Source organism: Pan troglodytes, chromosome 4, assembly GCF_028858775.2.
Source record: "Pan troglodytes isolate AG18354 chromosome 4, NHGRI_mPanTro3-v2.0_pri, whole genome shotgun sequence".
Classification (NCBI taxonomy): domain Eukaryota; kingdom Metazoa; phylum Chordata; class Mammalia; order Primates; family Hominidae; genus Pan; species Pan troglodytes.
The window spans coordinates 138,149,375-138,176,247 of record NC_072402.2 but is presented as its reverse complement, the minus strand read 5'-3'; the positions used below and the strand labels follow the sequence as shown (position 1 = coordinate 138,176,247).

At 37.6% G+C, this 26,873-nt stretch overlaps 1 protein-coding gene across 12 annotated transcripts in view; it reads right to left on the bottom strand.

Moving 5' to 3' along the window:
- ANKHD1 (ankyrin repeat and KH domain containing 1) overlaps positions 1-26,873 on the bottom strand; it is a 135,906-nt gene that overhangs the window by 78,526 nt on the left and 30,507 nt on the right. For 11 of the 12 annotated variants that reach the window (XR_010157020.1, XM_016953937.3, XM_054684627.2 and 8 more), the window contains exons 2-9: positions 25,039-25,192; positions 22,680-22,836; positions 21,032-21,179; positions 20,156-20,303; positions 15,302-15,535; positions 11,969-12,063; positions 2,438-2,675; positions 1,987-2,178 (exon numbers count right to left, since the gene is read on the bottom strand). Coding sequence is in view for 11 of the 12 variants with exons in the window: in XM_016953937.3 (XP_016809426.1) it covers positions 1,987-2,178; positions 2,438-2,675; positions 11,969-12,063; positions 15,302-15,535; positions 20,156-20,303; positions 21,032-21,179; positions 22,680-22,836; positions 25,039-25,192 (1,366 nt within the window). In the remaining variant the exon portion in view is untranslated. The remainder of the gene's footprint in view (positions 1-1,986; positions 2,179-2,437; positions 2,676-11,968; positions 12,064-15,301; positions 15,536-20,155; positions 20,304-21,031; positions 21,180-22,679; positions 22,837-25,038; positions 25,193-26,873) is intronic. The other variant, XM_063810748.1, reaches the window with a different exon arrangement.

Genomic DNA, 26,873 nt, shown 5'->3' with positions numbered 1-26,873 from the left:
ACATACTTCAAATAAGCAAAAGGAGCTAAATCAATGGTAATGCAGTAGAAAAAACAATGTCAAGAGTTCTAAGTTTGAATGTTGACTCTGTCCCTATTAGCTTGGTTACCTTCGACGGAGTTATATAACATCATTGTGCATTATTTCCCTCATCTACAAGAATGTGTTTAATATTTCTCACTACATAGGAACCAGTGGCAATTAATAGAGATAACACAAAAGCTGAGCAAAATGTCTGATATTCAATAATTTCTTAATAAACATTTATTCCTTCTTTTAAAAATACGTTACAATAGCACGACTTTAGCTTAAGAGAGGGATGTGGGAAGAATGTACAAAGATAACCACTAGCAGAGAAAGACTCTTGAATAGGACACAGTTACTAAAAATGATAGCGGAAAAATGACTGAATATATACAATAACTAGAGTGATTATCAGTATTTATTCAGGAAAAAAGTCAGCATTTATGGTTGGTTTGTCCAAACCATAAATCATCCAAACCATTCACAGTCTGGTTTAAGGCCAGGTGTGGTAGTTCACATCTGTAATCCCAGCACTTTCAGAGGCCGGGGCAGAAGGATTGCTTGAGCCCAGGAGTTTGAGACCAGCCTCAGGAACGTGGCAAAATCCCATCTCTACAAAAAATACAAAAATTAGCCAGGCATAGTGGTATGCGCCTATAGTCCCAGCTACTTGGGAGGCTGAGGCTGAAGGATCACTTGAGCCCAGGAGGTTGAGGTTGCAGTGGAACATATTCACACCACTACACTCCAGCCTGGATGACAAAGCACGACCCTCTCTCAAAAAATAGAATAAAATAAAATCTGGTTTAACAAATTATTTCAATAATAATTCAAAGGAAAAATTGAGGTTGGGCTATATTAAAATTAATGTTAACAATGAAAGCCCAAAAGGATGAATAAAATTTTGCTAAATATTTTATTTTCTTTTACATATTAACTTTTCTATATATCAAATTTTAAATAATATATCAGACCTGGAAAAAAAGAAAAATCTGACATTATTTTCAAAGAATATATTTACATCTGTTGGGACTAATTTTTTTTTTAGTATGTTGTATAAAACTACAAATATTCTATGTAAAAGTACTTATTGCTTACCACAGCTTAACAATAAAGCACAAATATTTTTAAAATTAGTACTCTGTAAAAATAAATTAATTCCCACTTTTTTCAGATGACTTAGAAATGTCAAGAAATGAACAGACTTAAAGGTACCAAATTATAACCTCTCAATAACGTCATCATCCCCACCTCCTCTTATTAACAGAGACTAGGAGAAACTAACATCTCCCTTCCACAAGCCACAAACAATTAGACGGAGAAAGAAGGTGAACGAGATACCTTATGGTCACTACACAAACATTAATAACAGTAAGAAATCTTTTTAAAAATGAGTTTTAGAGACTTAGGAGTCTAAGATCAGTTAAATTATGCAGCTGTCTTTCAACTTTTATAGAAATGAAAAAGTTAACAGTTAATTGTTAAAGTTAAGAAAGCAATATAAGTCTTTTTCTAAACAGTATTTTTAATTATTTAATTTTATTTTATTTTTAATTGACAAATAATAATTGTATATATTTATGGGGTACAATGTGATGTTATGATATATGTATATGTTGTGGAATGATTAGATCAAGCTAATTAACATATTTATCACCTCACATATTTGTGGTGAGAACATTTAAATCTACTCTTAGCAATTTTGAGATATATATTATTGTTAACTATAGTCACCTTGCTATGCAATATATCATTAAAACTTATTCCACCTATCTAAGTGAAACTTTGTACCCTTTGATCAACATTTCCCCTCTCCTTGTGTACTCTCCTCCCACCCTCATGCCCACACTCTGGTAACCACCATTCTATTATCTACTAGGAGCTCAACGTTTTTAGATTCCACGTATAAACTATTATTTGTATTTGTCTTTCTGAGCAATAAGGCATCTTAAAGCCACATACCAGAAGCCAGCAAATATTTAACCAATTCCAGGTGTCCCTCCTGAGATGCCTCCATCAGAGGTGTGGAGCAGCCAAGTTCTATATCAGCCCCTGCCTTAATAAGAAAGTCTGCAACTTCAGAAAATCCTCCACAGCAAGCCAAAGTAAGAGCAGTTTCTTGAGTTTCTTCTGTCTGGGCATTTATATTTGCTCCTAGGAAAGTATAAAAATAGATAAAATTAGTTGCAAGAGACTTATAATAAAGATATTAATTTTCTGAATTGTGATAATCATCTCTGTCTTCTCTGCTTCTGTGGTTTCCTCCAGGGTAATTTATCATCAATGCAATATATATATATATATATATATATATATATATATATATATATGCTAGCTGTAGTAAACTTCACCAGTACTAACACAAAACATCCAAAGAAAACTGATTTTTCTAAAAGAAGTAAAACTGCTTTACCTTGTGCTAAGAGTAGTGCCACCATTTCTTCATGTCCTTCCCGGGCAGCTTCCATCAAGGGAGTGTATCCTTCATCATTAACTTCTTCAAGATTTGCTCCCCTTTCAATAAGTAGAGCTGCCAATTCAACATGTCCTCCACAGGCAGCTAGCGTCAATGGAGATTCAAATGAATCTGCAGGCATGTTCACTTGAGCACCACTATCCAAAAGCAAACGTGCCACCTCTACATGTCCATCCTGCAGATTTTCAGAAGTAAAGAAAGAAGGAGAGAAATTTTTTGTTTTGAGATTTTTTTAAGTGGGAGAGAAGAAAGCAAGAGATTGGAAAAAGGAAGAAAAAAGACAAGATTAGAAGATTCAGCATAGACAGCATATATATTATCATGCTCATCTGAGCCTTATCAAAAGTTCATCAATATTGCTTTTAAGTAATTTTCAAATTATTTTAACCAACTTTTGAGCAAGCCCAAAATTCTCCAAAAGAATGAGACTTGGTGACATAACAGTCACAAATCCAAATAATTTTAAATTTCCATTTTTTGAAGTTCAAAAAACTGTGAAATCTATAGTCAATGCTACCTCAAAATAACAAGATTATACTACTGCCAGGTCAAATATAGTCATACTCTCAAACTCAGGAGTCATATTCAAATGTAGAAACTGTATTACATCTATTTCAGAAACAAAGGCATGGCAAAAAATAACACAACAAATTATGTGAAGTCATTACCACTTGGGATTATGTCACCAACATAAATGTCTCTGGATTGACACCATCCTATATTTTTCCTAATCACAACACCTTGTTGCAATGAGGCAAAGATTTTGTAATGATGTAAAAATAAAGACATTCATTTGTAAAAAATTTTTACCATGGCCTATCTGCATAGATAGTAAGTCAATTAACAATAAAATATTCTCATGGTGGGTATCAATTCTACCTATCACCATAAATATCCTTCTTTAATTTCAAATTTTTAATGTCAAAATTTATGTAGGTCTTTTTTTTTTAATACTTTAAGTTCTAGGGTACATGTGCACAATGTGCAGGTTTGTTACATATGTATACGTGTGCCATGTTGGTGTGCTGCACCCATTAACTCCTCATTTACATTGGGTATATCTCCTAATGCTTTCCCTCCCCGCTCCCCCGACCCCACAACAGGCCCCGGTGTGTGATGTTCCCCTTCCTGTGTCCAAGTGTTCTCATTGTTCAATTCCCACCTATGAGTGAGAACATGCGGTGTCTGGTTTTTTGTTCTTGTGATAGTCTGCTGAGAATGATGGTTTCCAGCTTCATCCATGTCCCTACAAAGGACATGAACTCATCCTTTTTATGGCTGCATAGTATTCCACGGTGTATATGTGCCACATTTTCTTAATCCAGTCTATCATTGATGGACATTTGGCTTGGTTCCAAGTCTTTGCTATTGTGAATAGTGCTGCAATAAACATACGTGTGCATCTGTCTTTATAGCAGCATGATTTATAATCCTTTGGGTATATACCCAGTAATGGGATTGCTGGGTCAAATGGTGTTTCTAGTTCTAGATCCTTGAGGAATCGCCACACTGTCTACCACAATGGTTGAACTAGTCTACAGTCCCACCAACAGTGTAAAAGTGTTCCTATTTCTCCACATCCTCTCCAGCACCTGTTGTTTCCTGACTTTTTAATGATCGCCATTCTAACTGGTGTGAGATGGCATCTCATTGTGGTTTTGATTTGCATTTCTCTGATGGCCAGTGATGATGAGCATTTTTTCATGTGTCTGTTGGCTGCATAAATGTCTTCTTTTGAGAAGTGTCTGTTCATATCCTTTGCCCACTTTTTGATGGGGTTGTTTTATTCTTGTAAATTTTTTTGAGTTCTTTGTAGATTCTGGATATTAGCCCTTTGTCAGATAAGTAGATTGAAAAAATTTTCTCCCATTCTGGAGGTTGCCTGTTCCCTCTGATGGTAGTTTCTTTTGCTGTGCAGAAGCTCTTTAGTTTACTTAGATCCCATTTGTCAATTTTGGCTTTTGTTGCCATTGCTTTTGGTGTTTTAGACATGAAGTCCTTGCCCAAGCCTATGTCCTGAATGGTATTGCCTAGGTTTTCTTCTAGGGTTTTTATGGTTTTAGGTCTAACATTCAAGTCTTTAATCCATCTTGAATTTTCTACAAGGTGTAAGGAAGGGATCCAGTTTCAGTTTTCTACATATGGCTAGCCAGTTTTCCCAGCACCATTTATTAAATAGGGAATCCTTTCCCCATTTCTTGCTTTTGTCAGATTTGTCAAAGATCAGATGGTTGTAGATGCATGGTATTATTTCTGAGGGCTCTGTTCTGTTCCATTGGTCTATATCTCTGTTTTGGTACAAGTACCATGCTGTTTTGGTTACTGTAGCCTTGTAGTATAGTTTGAAGTCAGGTAGCGTGATGTCTCCAGCTTTGTTCTTTTGGCTTAGGATTGTCTTGGCAATGTGGGCTCTTTTTTGGTTCCATATGAACTTTAAAGTAGTTTTTTCCAATTCTGTGAAGGAAGTCATTGGTAGCTTGATGGGGATGGCATTGAATCTATAAATTACTTTGGGCAGTATGGCCATTTTCACGATATTGAATCTCCCTATCCATGAGCATGGAATGTTCTTCCATTTGTTTGTATCCTCTTTTATTTCATTGAGCAGTGGTTTGTAGTTCTCCTTGAAGAGGTCCTTCACATCCCTTGTAAGTTGGATTCCTAGGTATTTTATTCTCTTTGAAGCAATTGTGAATGGGAGTTCACTCATGATTTGGCTCTCTGTCTGTTATTGGTGTATAAGAATGCTTGTGATTTTTGCACATTGATTTTGTATCCTGAGACTTTGCTGAAGTTGCTTTTCAGTTTAAGGAGATTTTCAGCTGAGACAATGGGGTTTTCTAAATATACAATCATGTCATCTGCAAACAGGGACAATTTGACTTCCTCTTTTCCTAATTGAATACCCTTTATTTCTTTCTCCTCCTGATTGCCCTGGCCAGAACTTCCAACACTATGTTGAATAGGAGTGGTGAGAGACGGCATGCCTGTCTTGTGCCACTTTTCAAAGGGAATGCTTCCAGTTTTTGCCCATTCAGTATGATATTGGCTGTGGGTTTGTCATAGATAGCTCTTATTATTTTGAGATACGTCCCATCAATACCTAATTTATTGAGAGTTTTTAGCATGAAGGGTTGTTGAATTTTGTCAAAGGCCTTTTCTGCATCTATTGAGATAATCATGTGGTTTTTGTCTTTGGTTCTGTTTATATGCCAGATTACGTTTATTGATTTGCGTATATTGAACCAGCCTTGCATCCCAGGGATGAAGCCCACTTGATCATGGTGGATAAGCTTTTTGATGTGCTGCTGGATTTGGTTTGCCAGTATTTTATTGAGGATTTTTGCATTGATGTTCATCAGGGATATTGGTGTAAAATTCTCTTTTTTTGTTGTGTCTCTGCCAGGCTTTGGTATTAGGATGATGCTGGCCTCATAAAATGAGTTAGGGAGGATTCCCTCTTTTTCTATTGATTGGAATAGTTTCAAAAGGGATGGTACCAGCTCCTCCTTGTACCTCTGGTAGAATTCAGCAGTGAATCCATCTGGTCCTGGACTTTTTTTGGTTGGTAGGCTATTAATTATTGCCTCAATTTCAGAGCCTGTTATTGGTCTATTCAGGGATTCAACTTCTTCCTGGTTTAGTCTTGGAAGAGTGTATGTGTCCAGGAATTTATCAATTTCTTCTAGATTTCCTAGTTTATTTGCATAGAGGTGTTTATAATATTATCTGATGGTAGTTTGTATTTCTGTGGGATCAGTGGTGATATCCCCTTTATCATTTTTTATTGCGTCTATTTGATTCTTCTCTCTTTTCTTCTTTATTAGTCTTGCTAGAGGTCTACCAACTTTGTTGATCTTTTCAAAAAACCAGCTCCTGGATTCATTGATTTTTTTTGAAGGGTTTTTTTGTGTCTCTATCTCCTTTAGTTCTGCTCTGATCTTAGTTATTTCTTGCCTTCTGCTAGCTTTTGAATGTGTTTGCTCTTGCTTCTCTAGTTCTTTTAATTGTGATGTTAGGGTGTCAATTTTAGATCTTTCCTGCTTTCTCTTGTGGACATTTAGTGCTATAAATTTCCCTCTACACACTGCTTTAAATGTGTCCCAGAGATTCTGGTATGTTGTGTCTTTGTTCTCGTTGGTTTCAAAGAACATCTTTATTTCTGCCTTCATTTCATTATGTACCCAGTAGTCATTCAGGAGCAGGTTGTTCAGTTTCCATGTAGTTGAGCGGTTTTGAGTGAGTTTCTTAATCCTGAATTCTAGTTTGATTGCATTGTGGTCTGAGAGACAGTTTGTTATAATCTCTGCTCTTTTACATTTGCTGAGGAGTGCTTTACTTCCAACTATGTGGTCAATTTTGGAATAAGTGCGATGTGGTGCTGAGAAGAATGCATATTCTGTTGATTTGGGGTGGAGAGTTCTGTAGATGCCTATTAGGTCTGCTTGGTGCAGAGCTGAGTTCAATTCCTGGATATCCCTTGTTAACTTTCTGTCTCGTTGATCTGTCTAATGTTGACAGTGGGGTGTTAAAGTCTCCCATTATTATTGTGTGGGAGTCTAAGTCTCTTTGTAGGTCTCTAAGGACTTGCTTTATGAATCTGGGTGCTCCTGTATTGGGTGCATATATATTTAAGATAGTTAGCTCTTCTTGTTGAATTGATCCCTTTACCATTATGTAATAGCCTTGTCTCTTTTGATCTTTGTTGGTTTAAAGTCTGTTTTATCCGAGACTAGGATTGCAACCCCTGCCTTTTTTTGTTTTCCATTTGCTTGGTAGGTCTTACTCCATCCCTTTATTTTGAACCTATGTGTGTCTCTGCAAGTGAGATGCGTCTCCTGAATACAGCACACTGATGGGTCTTGACTCTTTATCCAATTTGCCAGTCTGTGTCTTTTAATTGGAGCATTTAGCCCATTTACATTTAAGGTTAATATTGTTATGTGTGAATTTGATCCTGTCATTATGATGTTAGCTGGTTATTTTGTTTGTTAGTTGCAGTTTCTTCCTAGCCTTGATGGTCTTTACAATTTGGCATGATTTTGCAGTGGCTGGTACCAGTTGTTCCTTTCCATGTTTAGTGTTTCCTTCAGGAGCTCTTTTAGGGCAGGCCTGGTGGTGACAAAATCTCTCAGCATTTCCTTGTCTGTAAAGGATTTTATTTCTCCTTCACTTACGAAGCTTAGTTTGGCTGGATATGAAATTCTGGGTTGAAAATTCTTTTCTTTAAGAATGTTGAATATTGGCCCCCATCTCTTCTGGCTTGTAGAGTTTCTGCCGAGAGATCCGCTGTTAGTCTGATGGGTTTCCCTTTGTGGGTAACCCGACCTCTCTCACTGGCTGCCCTTAACATTTTTTCCTTCATTTCAACTTTGGTGAATCTGACAATTATGTGTCCTGGAGTTGCTCTTCTCGAGGAGTATCTTTGTGGCATTCTCTGTATTTCCTGAATTTGAATGTTGGCCTGCCTTGCTAGGTTGAGGAGGTTCTCCTGGATAACATCCTGCAGAGTGTATTCCAACTTGGTTCCATTCTCCCCGTCACTTTCAGGTACACCAATCAGACGTAGATTTGGTCTTTTCACATAGTCCCATATTTCTTGGAGGCTTTGCTCATTTCTTTTTACCCTTTTTTCTCCAAACCTCTCGCTTCATTTCATTCATTTGATCTTCAATCACTGATACCCTTTCTTCCAGTTGATCTAATCGGCTACTGAGGCTTGTGCATTCATCATGTAGCTCTTGTGCCATGGTCTTCAGCTCCATTAGGTCATTTAAGGACTTCTCTACACTGGTTATTCTAGTTAGCCATTCGTCTAATCTTTTTTCAAGGTTTTTAGCTTCTTTGCGTTGGGTTCGAACTTCCTCCTTTAGCTCAGAGAAGTTTGATTGTCTGAAGCCTTCTTCTCTCAATTCGTTAAAGTCATTCTCCATCCAGCTTTGTTCCGTTGCTGGTGAGGAGCTGTGTTCCTTTGGAGGGGGAGAGTTGCTCTGATTTTTAGAATTTTCAGCTTTTGTCCTCTGTTTTTTCCCCATCTTTGTGGTTTTATCTACCTTTGGTCTTTGATCATGGTGACGTACAGATGGGGTTTTGGTGTGGATGTCCTTTCTGTTTGTTAGTTTTCCTTCTAACAGTCAGGACCCTCAGCTGCAGGTCTGCTGGAGTTTGCTGGAGGTCCACTCTAGACCGTTTGCCTGGGTATCAGCAGCGGAGGCAGCAGAACAGCGAATATTGCTGAATAGCAAATGTTCCCGCCTGATCATTCCTCTGGAAGCTTCGTCTCAGAGGGATACCCGGCCGTGTGAGGTGTCAGTCTGCCCCTACTGGGGGGTGCCTCCCAGTTAGGCTACTCGGGGGTCAGGGACCCACATGAGGAGGCAGTCTGTCCATTCTCAGATCTCAAACTCCGTGCTTGGAGAACAACTACTCTCTTCAAAGCTGTCAGACAGGGACATTTAAGTCTGCAGTGGTTTCTGCTGCCTTTTGTTCAGCTATGCCCTGCCCCCAGAGGTGGAGTCTACAGAGACAGGTAGGCCTCCTTGAGCAGCGGTGGGCTCCACCCAGTTTGAGCTTCCTAGCCGCTTTGTTTACCTACTCAAGCCTCAGCAATGGTGGGTGCCCCTCCCCCAGCCTGGCTGCCACCTTGCAGTTTGATCTCAGACTGCTGTGTTAGCAATGAGGGAGGCTCCGTGGGTGTGGGACCCTTCGAGCCAGGCGTGGGATATAATCTCCTGGTGTGCCGTTTGCTCAGTTGGAAATGCAGAAATCACCTGTCTCATGCATCGCTCATGCTGGGAGCTGTAGACTGGAGCTGTTCCTATTTGGCCATCTTGGAAACTGCTCTTTATGTAGGTCTTAATGCTTGTTGTGACACATAAGGTCAGAGGCTATATTGTACTGTATTTCAAAAATGACCATAATGTTGCTAATGAAAAATAAATACTGAGTAGAAAAATAAGGTTTAGTAGTTCTTTAATTAAAGAAATAAGGCTGGGCACAGTGGCTCACAGCTGTAACCCCAGCACTTTGGGAAGTTGAGGCAGACAGATAGCTTGAGCCCAGATGTTTGAGACCACCCTGGGCAAAGGGTGAAACCATGTTCCTACAAAAAATACAAAAATTAGCCAAGCATAGTGGTGTGCGCCTGTAGTCCCAGCTACTTGGGAGGCTGAGGGCAGAGGGACTGCTTCAGCATAGGAGGCAGAGGTTGCAGTGAGCCAAGATCACGCCACTGCACCCAGCCTGAATGATAGAGACCCTGTCTCAAAAACAAAAAAGAATTAAATAAAGAAACCTTAATTGTTAAATTTCAATATCCATCAAGACTTTTATTATACTTAACTGACTAGCCCAGACTTAATCACTTTTGATATATGCCAAAAACAGATGACTTCACATTAAAATTTTAGTTTTACTAATACTTCAAATACATGTAAAATAAAATATTTTAACCAAATTACTGTACTGAGTCATCTGGTAGTTGAAATACATTTCTAATTGAAAAGAAAATAAGGATTTATAAATGTCAACAGATCAAGGAACTGCTATTGTGCCTATCTCCTCTAGGCTCTCAATACATTGTTTTACTTGAATTTTCTTGAATTTTTGAAGTTTTTGTTTTGTTTTGCTTTTTGAGACAGAGTCTCACTCTGTCACCCAGGCTGGAGTGCAGTGGTGTGATCTCAGCTCACTGCAACCTCCTCCTCCCAGGTTCAAGTGATTTTTGTGTCTTAGCCTCCCAAGTAGCTGGGATTACAGGTGCACACTACCACGCCTGGCTAATTTTTGTATTTTAGTAGAGATGGGGTTTCACCATGTTGGCCAGGCTGGTCTTGAAGTCCTGGCCTCAAGTGATCCACCCGCCTCAGCCTCTCAAAGTGCTAGGATTACAGGCATGAGCCACCACACCCAGCCAAATTCTTGAATTTTTTTTTGATAGATTCTGCTAACATATCTTGCATACATATATTAAGAGGGGAATTCCAAAGAAATAATAATAAACAAATAAATCTTTTCTTAAAGCCTAGGCAACATAGTGAGATGCTGTCTCTACAAAAAATTTAAAAGTTAGCTGGGCATGGTAACGTGCCCCTCTAGTCTCAGGTACTCAGGAAGCTGAGGCGAGAGGACTGCTTGAGTACAGGAGGTACAGGCTGTAATGAGCCATGACAGTGCCACTGCACTCTACCCTGGGCAACAGACTGAGAGTCTGTCTTCAAAATAAAGAGAGAGAGAGAGAGAGACCAACAGAAAAACCACCCAATCAACCCATAGAATCATATGATATATGAGATAGTATAAGATACAGGTGGGAGGCTTGGGAAGCTGAGGCACGAGAATCACTTGAACCTACTTGGGAGGCTGACCCACGAGAATCACTTGAACCTGGGAGGTAGGCTGCAGTGAGCTAAGATCACACCACTGCACTCCAGCCTGGGCAACAGAGCAAGACTCTGTCTCAAAAAAAAAAAAAAAAAAAAGATAGAGGTAATATGTAGCTGCTGCATTAAGCCATTATGTTTTGAGTGATTCGTTAAACAGCAATAGTCAACAAAATAGAAATTAACATGTGTAATGATGAGCTTATTTAATCACATCTGAAAAAATGCATTTGTACTTCCAGGTAATTTTCTTACCATTAAATCTGTCTTAAATACTTATCAGAATGCTTTGAATTTCTTTGTATTTGCACTCTCTTTTAGATATGCATATACGCATGATATATATATGTGCTTACAGAAGTAGAAAAAGGATTTCTGGATTGATAGCATTAAAGGTGATTATTCTCTGTGACACAGAGAATTGTGTGTTAAAAGTATGATTCTATAGTATCCTTTAAAAAAACAGTTAAATGTTTTATAGGCTATCCATACAGTTTGAGTCAATATATTTTGAGGTCAATTTGCTATTTAAGATTTTAATATGAAACTGTAAAAACACTAGAACTATGTCTACTATCTCCAGAATTAGAGTTTTATCAATAATATCCCTAAGGCCAAATACTTTGACTGTTCTATTCCAAAAGCAGATGCATTCAAGCATCAACTTTGTTTAATTTAGCATTAAGAAATTATATAAACCCAACACCAATTAATAACTTTTTTTTTTTCTGAGACTGAGTCTCACTCTATCGCCCAGGCTGGAGTGCAGTTGCACAATCTCTGCTCACTGCAACCTCCATCTCCCGGGTTCAAGCGATTCTCCTGCCTCAGCCTCCCGAGTAGCTGGGACTACAGGCACCCACCCCATACCCAGCTAATTTTTGTAGTTTTAGTAGAGACAGGGTTTCACCATACTGGTCAGGCTGGTCTCGAACTCCTGACCATGTGATCCGCCCGACTTGGCCTCCCAAAGTGCTGGGATTACAGGCGTGAGCCACTGCACCCGGCAATTAATCACTCTTAAAGGCTTAAACACATACGACCTTTTCTTCCCATAAAATCTCAAGTGAGTGTAATTTAAAATTACCATGCAGGCCTCCATTAAGGCAGTGTGCATCTCATCTGTTTTGTGCTCTTGATCTGCACCAGCTTCAAGTAGAAAGCGAACCATATCCAAATGGCCTTGAAAAAAGGAACAAAAATTTTAAAAGAATTCACTATCAGTTTAATATTTAAATATTGAGGTATGGAATCTTTTTCTTCAGATGTCTATACAAGAATTTGATAACTTATTTTGCATTCAATAAATAAATCAGTAACAGTTTTACAAAGCCCATTCAAAGCAATATACAGGCTTTTTTCAAGGTCTTATTATCTAGGCTTTAAAGACTGAATTAGTCCAAGGCACATAATTCAAGTTAAGTAAAGCAATAATGCTTTTACCTTGGTTGAAAATACATAAGTTATTTATCTAATCAAAACACTGAGATCAAATAGAAAGCCAAGTAAAGTATCTTGGCATCATATATTCCAGAAAAACAGCTTTAAAATAACCATAAACCCACTGTGGCAATAAGCAGGCACAGAAAACTCCATTTAAAATAATTCCAATCCTCTTGATACAGTGAATATATAAAAAGCCTTGATAGTCAATAAGAAAATGACAAACACTCCAGAAGAATGGGTGACGGATATGAAATGATAATTCAACAAAGAAATGCAAGTGAATATTAAACTGATGAAAACAATATTAAACCTTCCTATTAAAGAAATGCAAATTAAAACAAGACACCATGTTTTTACTATCAAAAATAGCAAATATTAAAAAGAATGATAAAACCCAGTGTTGCTGAGGGTGTAGAGTGGGGCAAAGGGCACTCTCAAACATTGTTGGTGGGAGTATAAATTGGTTGAACCTTTCTAGAAGGCAATTTGGCAATATGTAGCAAAACCATTAAAAATGTCCATACCCTTTGACCCAGCAATTCCACTTCCAGGAATTTATCCTAAGGAAATAATCAGAGGTTATGCAAAAATGTCTGCACAAGGATGTGATCAGTGTTTTTAATAATAGTGAAAACCTGGGAAGAATTTAAGTGTCCAACAATAGGCAATTATGGTGCATCTATTTGATGTATTTGGCAGAGACTGCTAGTTCCCTATCTAATATCCATTCTCTTATTCCTTCTCACTTTAAGAGACGAGGTCTCTGTTGGCCAGGTTATAGTCCAGTGGCATGATCATAGCTCACTGCAGCCTCAAACTCCAAGGCTCAAGGGATCCATCCACCTCAGCTGCCTGAGTAGCTAGGACTGATCTAGGCCTCAAGAGATCCTCCTGCCTCAGCCTCCCAAAATGCTGGGATTATAGGTGTGAGCTACTGCACCCAGCATTCTTTAATTCCTTTTTAATAATAGAACTCCAGTTTCATCTGGGCAGCAACATACCTGACTAGAAGACTATGTTTCTCTGCCCCTCTTGCAGTTATGTGTAGCCAATGAGATGTAAGTGGTAGTTATAAGGCCGCACACCTAGGAAGACTCTTTAAAGGGAGCTTACTAAATTGAGAGGCACTCCTTATATTGCCCTTAATGTCTTTCCTAGAATGTGAACTGCTGGGGTCCTAGCTATCATCTTGGTTTTAGGTTTATTGTAACCTTGCGGATACAAACCTCATACTAGGATAGCAGAGCAGAAAAATAGAATTATGAGCTCTTGATGACAATGGAACTGCCATACTAGCCCTAAACGGCTTACCTTTGAATTTCTCTGCTCAAATCGTTAATTTAGATTTTGTGACATATGCAACCAATTTTAATCCTAAATGAAATAGTGAAATAGTACATAATCATCAAAAGTTACATTGTAAGAATATTTATTGAGGCCAGGCATGGTGGCTTACACCTGTAATCCTAACACTTTGGGAGTCTGAAGTAGGAAGATCACTTGAGGCCTGGAGGTTGAGACCTGCCTGGGCAACATAGTGAGACCCCCATCTCTACAAAAAAATAAAAATAAAATTAGCTGGGTATGGTGGTGTGAGTCTGTAATCCTAGCTATTCAGGAGGCTGAGGCAGGAGGATCGCTTGAACCCAGGAGTTTGAGGCTGCAGCGAGCTATGATAGTGCCACTGCACTCCGTCCTGGGTGATACAGCAAAACCCTGTCTCTAAAAATAATAAAAAATAGGCCAGGCACGGTGGTTCATGCCTATAACCCCAGCACTTTAGGAGGCCAAGGCAGGTGGATCATTTGAGGTCAGGAGACCAGACTGACTAATATGATGAAACCCTGTCTCTACTAAAAATACAAAAATTAGCCAGACATGGTGGCATGCACCTGTAATACCAGCTACTAGGGAGGCTGAGGCAGGAGAATCACTTGAACCCGGGAGGCGGAAGTTGCAGTGAGCCGAGATCACGCCATTGCACTCCAGCCTGGGCAACAAGAGTGAAACTCCATCTCAAAAAAACAATGATAATAAATGAAAAATAAAAAATAAAGAATATTTATTGAGATGAAAAATGTCCATGATACACTGCTAAGTAAAATAAGTAGATTATAAAACTGTTAGAGTATAACTATTTTGTTTAAAATATATATATATGTTTGTATATAAACATACTTAAAAACAAACTGGAAATGTATACACTAAAATATTGTATACATGCTTTTTGATCTTTAGATGGTAGCATTACACGTCATTTTAAAATTTCTTTTCTTTAGCTGGGTGTGTTGGCTCACGCCTGTAATCCCAGCACTTTGGGAGGCTTGGGAGGCTGAGGCAGGAGGATCACTTGAGGTCAGGAGTTCAAGACCAGCCTGGCCAACATAGTGAAACCCTATCTCTACTAAAAATACAAAAATTAGCCAGGCATGGTGGTGCATGCCTGTAGTCCCAGCTACTTGGGAGGCTGAGGTACGAGAATCACTTGAGCCCAGGAGGCAGAGGTTGCAGTGGGCTGAGATCGCGCCACTGCACTCCAGCCTGGGTGACAGAGCGACATTCTGTCTCAAAAAAAAAAAAAAATTTCTTTTGTTTGTGTTACTCTGTGTTTTTCAGGTTTTCAGTATTGTGTGTATTATTACTTTGGCATGTACTATTTTTTAAATAAACATTGGAAAAATCATATAAAACAAAAGTTATTAAATAATGGAAACCCTCTAAATCTAAGCTAAGTAGTTGGGTTAACTTCACAGTTAACCCAATAAATCTGAATTAAAATAATAAACATATACTAGAAAACTATATTACAGGCGATATAGACTAAAATAGACTTCCTATATAATTTCTTATAAACTAGATAATTTTATAGCACAGGGAAAACATAAGCAATATAAAGTAAACTCAAATACTCAATACTCAAATAATCGAAGTGGTTACGAAAAACATTATAAATATTCATACATATATTAAGTACCTTTGTAGCAAGCAAGTGTTAGAGCACTTTCTTTGAATTCATTAGAATGAGTGTTGATGCCTGCACCATGATCTAAAAGAACTCTTGCAACTTCCACATGACCTGCACTGGCTGCTTCCATTAAGGGAGTATGTCCATTTTCATTATGATCTTCTATATTTGCACCTTCATTAAGGAGCACTTTAACAATGTCAACAAATCCTCCAGCACACGCATAAGTTAGTGCGGTGTTTCCTAAAAAGAAGAAAAAGAAATATAATACATGAGCAGAATACATATTTAAAAAATTAAAATAAATAAAAGATTTAAAAAGAAATATACAATCATGACAGAACAGATACAATTATGATTATGCTAATGCTCTAGGTATACCTCTTCAATTCCCTTACACAAATCACAACTATTATCTCAACTTTTTTTCGTTATCATTGGTTAGAAGCATCACCTTAATTTTCTTTTATTTTTCTTTGAGACAGAGTGTCATTCTGTTGCCCAGGCTGGAGTGCAATGGCACGATCTTGGCTCACTACCACCTCCGCTTCCCAGCTTCAAGTGATCCTCCTGCCTCAGCCTCCTGAGTAGCTGGGATTACAGGTGCCCACCACCATGCCCCACTAATTTTGTATTTTTAGGAGAGACAGGGTTTCACCATGTTGGCAGGCTGGTCTCAAACTCCTGACGTCAGGTAATCCACCTGCCTTGGCCTCCCAAAGTGCTGGGATTACAGGCGTAATCTGCCAATTATGCCAATTATACCAATTATGCCAATTATACCAATTACGCCAATTATACCACGCCTGGCCAATTTTCCTACTAATTAAAAGATTTTCTGGCCAGGTGCGATGGCTCACACCTGTAATCCCAGCACTTTGGGAGGCCAAGGTGGGAGGATTGCTTGAACCCAGGGAGTTTGAGACCAGCCTGAACAACACAGTATCTCTACTAAAAAAAAACTGAGCCAGGCATGGTGGCATACCCCTGTAGTCCCGGCTCCTCTAGAGGAAAGAGGTGGGAGGATCACTTCAGCCCAATACAAAAGACTTTCTGGAAAGCCCAATACAAAAGACTATATGTTATAAAGATCTGAACAATATAAAAAGGCCAGAAAAGCAAATCTATAGAGACAGAAAGTAGAGTAACAGTTGTCTGAATAACTGAGGGGACTCCAAATGGGCATAGAGATCTTTCTGTGGTGATGGGAATATTCTACAATTAGATTGTACTGATGATTGTACAACTCTATAAATTTACTAAAAATCATTATTGTATACTTAAATCAAGTGAATTTTATGGTATATGAATTATATCTCAATAAAACTGGGATTTTTTGTTTGTTTGTTTTTTTAAAAAGCAGCAGCAGCTACATTTGGACTGGGCCTCAAAAGTTAAGTAGGATTCCTAAAGGCAGAAAAGGACATCTGGCATCAAACAAAATGCATTAAGTAAAGGCAGGTGACCACATCCCCTCACAGAGCTGCAATACAGAGCTATGGTTTATGATCCCTGGTCTCTCCTGAGACTGACTGCTTTGGAGTACAGAAGGAAGACTTCTAGGAACCTGTATTTTTAACAAGCTCTCTTAAGTGATTCTGACATGCAGGCAGTAGGTGCAACTTACTGAACAAAATGAACGAATTAATTAAAATACGAACTTGACTAGAAATTATTGGTGAGATGATGATGCAATTTCCTTCTGGAAATCTCTATTTTCCCAATGAAGTATGAGTTAAGGAAATCAGTGGAAGCGAGGAGGGGTATCTGTGGGGTTTGAGAAGAATGTCTGAAATGGCCACATGGAGAGTGTACGGACGAGCCCATCAAAGAGCATGTGCTTACTGCATGGTATATAATAATCCCTTCCTTCTACATAGTGTATCTATTTCAGCTAAAAAAAAAAAAAAAAAAAAAGAAGGGGGGACTTCATCTCAACCAAGCCCTTTTCTCTCTCAAAATGTTCACCTACTTTTTAAAAATAAAGGTACTGAGAACAACATGGTGGTTTTCAAACTGTCTTCCAAAGAACTTTAGAATCCCCCCCTTCCAAGAAGTTCCTCAGCACAGAAGAAGATGGGGAGACCTAGGTTCCAGAAATTAAAGCCCCCAACTATCTCTACTTTAGATCAACTCCTCTTTTATCTGTGTAATATTATATCTGTGCTTCCATATACTGTTTGGCTTAAAGTTAGAGTTATTTGACAGAAAACAACCTTAAAAACCACTGAATTTGATGATCACCAAGAATCCTCAAGGGGAAATTTAAAACTTCCTTGATGGCAGTATCCTCTTTTTTGAGTATTTTTCTTTTTTTTTTTTTTATAGACGGAGTCTCACTCTGTCACCCAGGCTGGAGTGCAGTGACAGGATCTCGGCTCACTGCAAGCTCCGCCTCCTGGGTTCATGCCATTCTCCTGCCTCAGCCTCCCAAGTAGCTGGGACTACAGGCGCCTGCCACCACGCCTAGCTAATTTTTTTGTATTTTTAGTGGAGACGGGGTTTCACCGTGTTAGCCAGGATAGTCTCGATCTCCTGACCTCGTGATCCTCCCACCTCAGCCTCCCAAAGTGCTGGGATTACAGGCATGAGCCACCACGCCCGGCCTTTTTTTTTTGAGTATTTTTCAAAGGAGTGTGTATATAGCATAATGCTGTTAACCAGAACAAAGCAATTGATTTTATCATCTTAATTTAACAACTTTTGCTATAGTTCACAACCAATTAATGCCCTCTGCCCCTAAAATTTGTGGTATATCAATTCAAGGAAATATTACGCAACCTTTAAAAAAGTTTGTTAAGAAGTTAATAAAATAGGCCTGGAGCGATGGCTCACGCCTATAATCCCAGCACTTTGGGAGGCTGAGGTGGGTGGATCACGAGGTCGAGATCAAGACCATCCTGGCTAACACGGTGAAACCCCGTCTCTACTAAAAATACAAAAAATTAGCCAGGCATGGTGGCGGGCAACTGTAGTCCCAGCTACTAGGGAGGCTGAGGCAGGAGAATGGCGTGAACCTGGAAGGCGGAGCTTGCAGTGAGCCGAGATCGCGCCACTGCACTCCAGTCTGGGCAACAGTGCGAGACTCCATCTCAAAAAAAAAAGTTAATAAAATAGAAAATAAGTGAAGTCAAACAAAATTGCACATAGGGTATAATTTCAACTACATAATTTTATACATCAAAAATACTGGAAGGAACTAAACTAACACAGTAATAGCAGTGATTTCTGTGCCACAGAGTTTATGGGAGAGTAATCTTTTATTCTTCCTACTTCTCAGCATTTCTGAAATGTTCTTACAATGAGCATATATTATTTTCATGATCAGATAAAAAATTAAGTAAATCAATCTGGTGGTTCACCAACACACTCTAACATTAACTGTCTTCTTTTATGTAAATATAAGAGATATTTTCTGTATTTAATTAATACAGGGAGCCACTTTCAAGGGTTCCAACTATAGTATGCACAAAGCTGCTCAGTTCAAATAAATGATGGGCGAGGGATTTAGGCTGCACACTCCTATGAGACAACTGACTATCTGAGGTGAAAGTTTCATCCCAAAAACATCCCCTCCTCCCTCCCCCATGTGTGGAAAAATTGTCTTCCAATTGTCTCTGGTGTCAAAAAGGTTGGGGACTGTTGCTATACAAGAATATCTCAGCCAGGCTTGGTGGCTCACATCTGTAATCCCAGCACTTTGGGAGGCTGAGGCGGGCACATCACATGAGATCAGGAGTTCAAGACCAGCCTGGCCAACATGGTGAAACCCCCGTCTCTACTAAAAAAGTACAAAAAATTAGCCGGGAGTGGTGGTACTCGCCTGTAATCCCAGCTACTTGGGAAACTGAGGTGAGAGAATCTCTTGAACCTGGGAGGTGGAGGTTGCAGTGAGCCAAGATCGTGCCACTGCACTCCAGCCTGGGTGACAGAGCGAGACTCCATCTCAAAAAAAAAAAAAAAAAAAAAAAAAGAATATCTTATTAGTAAATGTATTCAGCAAACTCAACATGTAAAACCCTATAGGGTAAACACTCAGGTTTATCTATAATCTAAAAAGTATTATATTGAAGATAAAGAATTATAAGAAATACAGTTTATAATTTTGCCTCCATATATATTACATACATAAGGTATATGACATGTTGTTATAAGATACATATATAGTAAAATGGTTACTATAGAACAAATTAACATATTTTTCTCATATAGTTACCCAATTTTGCCCCCTGTGGCAAGAGCAGCACAATCTACTCATTTAGCAAAAAATCCTGAATATAATACACTATTATTAATTATAGTCCTCATGTTATACATCAAGCTTTTTGACTTGTTCATTCTACATATTTGCTACTTTGTATCCTTTTACCTACTTCTCCGATTTCTTCTCCCCACCCCTGACCCAGTAAGCAATGTCTTATCTCTATATATTTAATGCTTTTTGTAAATTTTCAATATTCAGTGAGATCATGCATACCTATGTCCTTAAGACTGTGAGGAAAATAAAAAGTGAGATCATGCAATACTTTTCTTTCTGTGTCTGGCTTATTCCACTTAGCATAATGTCCTTCAGGTCCATCCATGTTGTGGCAAATGGCAGGATCTCCTCCTTTTTTAAGTCTGAATAATATTCCATTATGTTCATACCACAAAAACTCAATCTTGACTAAAGGAGACTCTAAGTGTGTTTTAAAGACTTTTGAGGATGTCAAATTAATTTGTATTTTACTCAAAGATTCTACACAAGGGCTAAGATTTTTCTGTAGGTTTATACTGGTTTTCCTCAGAAATCTAATTTTTCTCTCTCTCAGGTAATAATTATGTCAATTTTTTCTCCCAATTAATACATCATTTTCTACATACCTGTTGCAGACTGGGAGTTGACATCAGCATCATGAAGAAGTAATAATTTCACAATATCTAAGTAACCTCCACTGGAAGCTGCCATCAGGGGAGTTATGTCTCCTTTATTCCCTCGATCTTCAACATTAGCATGCATAGCAAGCAATACCTTTAAAACACATATACACACAGAGAAATTGTTAATTCTTACTATTCAATAGTATTTCTAGAGAATATACTGAATCTCTGAAGATATTCTTCTAGAATAGGGGTGGGGAAAAATCAATAATGACCTTTTGAAAAAATTATGCCAATACTCACTGCTTAACATGCCAGGTTACATATTTTACAATATCATTACATATTAATATTTAAATAAAGTATGCAATCATATTAGCCATCCTATTATAAAATGTGATGGCTCTTGTCAAAGAATGTTATGCTTGAGGTTATCTAGCCAAAGAACAGCAAAACTATACTCACAAGACAGAAACTGGTGAAAACATGGTTAATTCCCAGTACTGTTCTAACATAGAAGGAAAAAAATTAAAAGAATTGGGGTAACCTGAATGTGATGAAAATAATGACTACTTTCCATTATAGTTGTATATTATTTCAAAGGACAAATTTAAAATTATTATTATATCTATTTGTTTCTTATTCATTAGGATTAGCTTTGAGTAAGTGGCAGAAAAATGAATCATTCTCAGTTACATGTACAGGCAACAAAATAAACTGTGTTATCTGTTTCTACTTTACCTACTACCAAAAAGGGAAGGAGGATGGGGGAAGAGAAGACTCTGGCCTCTAATTATAATCTATCTTATAAGTGACAAAAATAAATAAAACATCAAAACCCTTCCACAATTTTAATCGCTAAAGATTATTTCTGCTTACTTGTGCTAATTCATAATACCCTGCTGAACAAGCCAAACACAGCAGGCTTTCTCCTTCTTCTGTATGTTCATTTACACTTCTGCCTTCATCTAGCAATTTACGAACAGCATTAACATCCCCATCTGAACAAGCTTCTGCTAGACTGCGACTGGAAACAAAACCATTCAACAATTAACCGAAACAAAAAGACTTGGGGGTCCTATGATAAATTATATTAAATATAAATAGTCACACAAAGAAAAATGTTAATGCAGTAAGAGAAAAAATTATATGAACATATTACTTGCTGAGCATTTTGTCTGCAACTTCAATTATTCATGTTTATCAACCAAGCCAGAAAGCCAGTGAGTGAAGTTGAAACCAGCTGTCATTTTTATCTTTTAAAATCTCCTAACATATTACAACAAATTTTAAATAAAGTTTTTTAAAGCATTAGACCAAGCATGTCCAACCCACGGCCCAGGACAGCTTTGAAAGCAACCCAACACAAATTTTTGTAAACTTTCTTAAAACATTATGAAATTTTTTTGCAATTTTTTTTTTCTTTTCGCTCATCAGCTATCATTAGTGTTTGTATTTTGTTTTGTTTTGTTTTTGAGACAGAGTCTCACTCTGTTGCCCAGGCTGGAATGCAGTGGCACAACCTTGGCTCACTGCAACCTCCACCTCCCAGGTTCAAGTGATTCTTGTGTCTTAGCCTCTCAAGTAGCTGGGATTACAGATGTGTGCCACCACAGCTGGCTAATTTTTGTATTTTTAGGAGAGATGAATTTTCACCATGTTGTCCAGGCTGGTCTTGAACTCCTGGCCTGAAGTGATTCACCCACCTTGGCCTCCCAAAGTGCTTGGTTACAGACATGAGCCACCATGCCTGGCCTCTAGTGTTTGTATTTTATGTGTGGCCCAAGACAATTCTTCTTCTTCCAATGTAGCCCAGGGAACCCAAAATTTGGACACCCCTGTATTAGATGCACAAGTTTTTAAACTCTACTTGTATAATGATTCCCAAAGATATTTTGGGATATAATCCTATGGCTGAAATTTTTACTTAGTAACAGTGAAGGTGAAAACCTAAGAAAACTATTTTACCACAGAATGACTAACTAGACCACCGAGTCTCAAACTTTAATGTGTACGAGTTACTCGTATTTCTTGTTAAAATGCAGATTCTGATTCAGTAGATATGGAGTAGGGCCCGGGATTCTGCATTTCTCACAAGCTCTGAGGTGATGCTGATACTGCTAGTCCATGGACCATATTTGAGTAGCAAGCAACTAGACTACTGCATTAGTAACTCGTTTCATGTATTAGTACTCAAGCACTCAGTTTAGAGTTTACTATAATAACTTTTAGAATAAGTAACTTCCTTATAACTGGAAAACAGATCTTATTCAGTTTGGATTTCTCAGAGACTCTAGTGTAATACATTCCACAAGAATGCTCAACGAATAAGAGCTGAATGAAGAAACAAAAATATCCATTTGTATAGCTACATAATACATATACATTTATATATCCACTTAAAATGTAATATCCATTCAGCTAAAGTTTATAAGCTCCACCAAAAGATATATTTAACCAAAATTGGCTACTTCCCCAAAATCTATTCAAGAAAATGTCTAATATCCAAAAGTCATTAAACACATACGTGTCCACTTGTCCTGCATTGTGGCTGTTTTCTGCTTTCATCCGTGTCAGTGCAGCAGCAGCTTCATCCAGTGCACAACTAACTGAGGATGTCAGTCTCCGGAGTACCTCAGGATCTGCAAAAGCTTTACCATCAGCAGTTGACAATTTGCCAATTCCTTCAGTGTGCATCAATCAATCAGGTAGTGCAGAACAACAAAAAAAAAGTATAAAAGTGCAAATTGTAATTATATTTCTAAATACTATTATCTAGGAAAAAGAAATGGTATAGAATCCATAGGTTAGGTTGACAGAAGATAAGGCTTATCAATTCAATTCTGCCACTGATGTCAAAAGGCCATGGCATAACCACCTATGTTTTAGTCTTTCTACCTTTACAATGCACATAATATTAATTTGTCCTCTACCTAATCCACATGTAACTTCATATGAGGCTGTCTATCAAATAAATGAGATTTCTTTCAAAATACATAGTCACACCATAAGATCTCTAGTACAGGATATCTGTCTTTAATATTTTCAGTAGTATCTTCAGAGGGGAGACAGTTTGTAATACTGTAACAAACAATTCAATTGTTTCTTCCTTTGGTCACAGCCATCTTCTGGGGCAACATTTTAAATTAAATTCATTCTTACAAATTAAAATTAAAAAATTATATACACAATACCCAATGAATTTATATCGTCATTTATAAAGAGCTACCACACAATCTACTAATGATATAACATGAATGCAAACTAAAATGGTGAGGTATTTTTCATTTATGAAATTGACAAAACAATGTCTGAGGTGTGAGGCCCTCTCAAAAATTGTTGATTTTTGAGTGAATAAAGAAATAAATACAGGCACAAACTTGAGGGACTAATTTAATAATAGTTGTCAAAATTTTATTTTACTTATTTATTTTTTGAGACAGAGTCTTGCTCTGTCACCCAGACTGAAGTGCAGTGGCACGATCCCGACTCACTGCAACCTCCGCCTTCTGGGTTCAAGCGATTCTCCTGCCTCAGCCTCTCGAGTAGCTGGGATTACAGGTGTGTGCCGCCACGCCCAGTTAATTTTTGTATTTTTTTTTAGTAAAGACGAGGTTTCACCATGTGGGCCAGGCTGGTCTCGAAGTCCTGACCTCAAGTGATCCACCTGCCTCGGCCTCCCGAAGTGCTGGGATTACAGGCATGAGCCATGGTGCCCAGCCAGTTGCTAAAATTTTAAATGCAAATGTATTCTTACCCATTGATAACACTTTCTAAAAATCTGTCCTAAAGAGATACTTGCACAAGTAAGAAAAGTTACAGATATATAAGGCTATAAACTATAACATTATTTGTGATACTGAAAAACTGGATATAAGCTAAAATTGGAAAAATTAATTATGGTTCATCCAAGCAACAGAATATTATGGTACCCTTCAATAAAAGGAGAAAGATCAACATAAACTGTCATGGAAGGATACCCACAATAAATTATATGGGGAAAAAAAGTTGTATTTTGTGTATTATTCCTACTTCATTTATAACAATCATGTATGTTCAAACATATACATGTATTTATATTATCATAAGCGGAAAAGTCTAGAAGTATATGTAAACCTTGACAGAAAATGGGAAGGTTTTGTTATCTACTTAATATATTTCACATTGCTTTAGCTATTTTATAATATGCATTACATATTTTAAAAATTAGCTATTTAAAATCAAGTTAAACATAGATTAAAGTGAATACACAAGTAATCAACATGCAGCTCCCTAAATCAGTACAGATAAAGAAGTCATAAACTGATTAACTAAATTTATCTCCCACATTTTTATTTTATAATGGCTAACAGGTAAGTTTTCCTTGATAACTAGCTGATTATCTTTTTTTTTTTTTTTCAGACGGAGTCTCGCTCTGTTGCCCAGGATGGAGTGCTATGGCATGATCTCGGCTCACTGCAACCTCCCCGTCTATGGTTCAAGCAATTCTCCTGCCTCAGCTGCCTGAGTAGCTGGGACAACAGGCGCACACCGCCATACCTGGCTAATTTTTTTCTATTTTAGCAGAGACAGGGTTTCATCATGTTGCCCAGGTTGGTCTTGAACTCCGAGCTCAGGCAATCCGCCTGCCTCGGCCTCCCAAAGTGCTGGGATTACAGGCGTGAGCCACTGCGCCTGGACGCTGGTTATCTTAATACCTTAAAAATATATGAGTTGAGCCCAGAAATACAAAATGTGAACATTTTCTTTGGGAGATAAAAAGTAAAATAAATTTTAGAGATTTTAAATTTTGTATAATTTTATAGAATTTGGGGATAATCTCATGTAACTATAAAGAGATCTAGACTTTTAAAGATATGAAAAAGATAAAACAAAAAATAAAGTACCTGCTGCTTCTAGCAATGCTTCTAGTCGTGCCTGTGTCTCTGGATCCACAGTGCGTAAGTCTGCTCCTTCTGCAGTACTTGATAAGAATATCTCTGATGTTGTTTTAAGCACTGGGTTATCCAGATCTTCTTGGTCCAAAATAAATGATTCGACCTGTTAATGAAATAAAGATGCAATATCCATGAAACTGATATCAATATGATTAGAATAACTACAATTTAAGGTAATATGACTTCTTAATTAGAACTTAAATATAAGCAGAAAAATTATTATAGAAACAAGGGAGTATGGGAATGGACTTTGAAGGACATTGTGACTGTTTACCTTCAGACATGACTACAGGTATAACACACATACACTAAAGTTTCCTCAAGAGCATTGTATATTCTGTGACTAATACAGAGCATGAAAAGCAATATTAAGGCCAGTCACAGTGGCCCACGCCTGTGATCCTAGCAGTTTGGGAGGGCCAGACAGGCAGATTGCTTGAGCTCAGGAGTTTGAGACCAGCCTGGGCAACAAGGTGAAACCCCATATCTATTAAAAAAAAAAATTAATACTAAAAAAAGAAAAGCAGGGGCTGGGCACAGTGGCTCACACCTGTAATCCTAGCACTTTGGAAGGCTGAGGCGGGGGGATTACCTGGGGTCAAGAGTTTGAGACCATCCTGGCCAACATGTTGAAACCTCATCTCTACTAAAAATATAAAAATTAGCCGGGCGTGGTGAGGGGGTGCCTGTAATACCCCAGCTACTCAGGAGACTGAGGCAGAATTGCTTGAACCCAGGAGAAGACGCAGGTTGCTGTGAGCCGAGATCGTGCCATTGTACTCTAGCCTGGGCAACACAGCAAAAACTCCCTCTCAAAAAAAAAAAAAGCATTTACTTTTTATTGAAACAAGTACATGAACATAACCCTGAGAAAATCCATATAGACTAGATAGAATAGAACAAACAACAACAACAACAAACTTGATAGCATAGATAGGTCATTAAGAGAAAAGTTTTCCTCTTTTCTAAATAATTTATTCAATTCTGACTCTGAAATAAGGGAAAATAAAAACTAACCCACTGATACCTGGAGACCTTTAGACAGGAACACTCCATGAGGTTAAAAACTACTTTGTTTACAGTGCTACACTTTGGGCCTACGAATACCTGGCACATAGTATGAATTTAATACATACTTGTTGAAATGAATGAATGGTATAAGCAAAAATCAACTTACAAAAATAAACATGTAACCCTCCAATTTCAAATAAAATTAATTCAAAATGTATTTTCTTAAATAAAATATATACAACCCTTCTGGGAAGCAATTTAGAAATGTGTATCAAAATACCTTAAAAAGCTCACTAAAAAATTATCTGAAAGCCAGACAAAAATTAATGTGCAAGGATGTTCACTGCAGCATTAACTGAAATTCCAAAAATGAGGAAAAATTATAATACAGAATTTGGGAAATACATGTTGTACATTTACATGATGGACTACTATGCAGTCATTAAAAACAATGTTTTTGTGACCACTGGCTCAGCTGTGAGAAGAAATAAAAAATTTAAAAAAAAAGTTTTTGAAGCATATTTAATGGCATGAGAATATTCATAAAATTAAATAAAATACACAAGATTCAAAACAGTATGATTCTTATTTTGCTAAATGTACATATGTGTATATATGTAAATATAAACATGAGTACTCATGAGTAATATGTAATATGTATATTATTTACATAATATATGTAATGTATATCATATACATATATACGTATATATGTATAACATGTATGGCATATATGTAATTTGTATAATATATAGATAATATATATACTATAT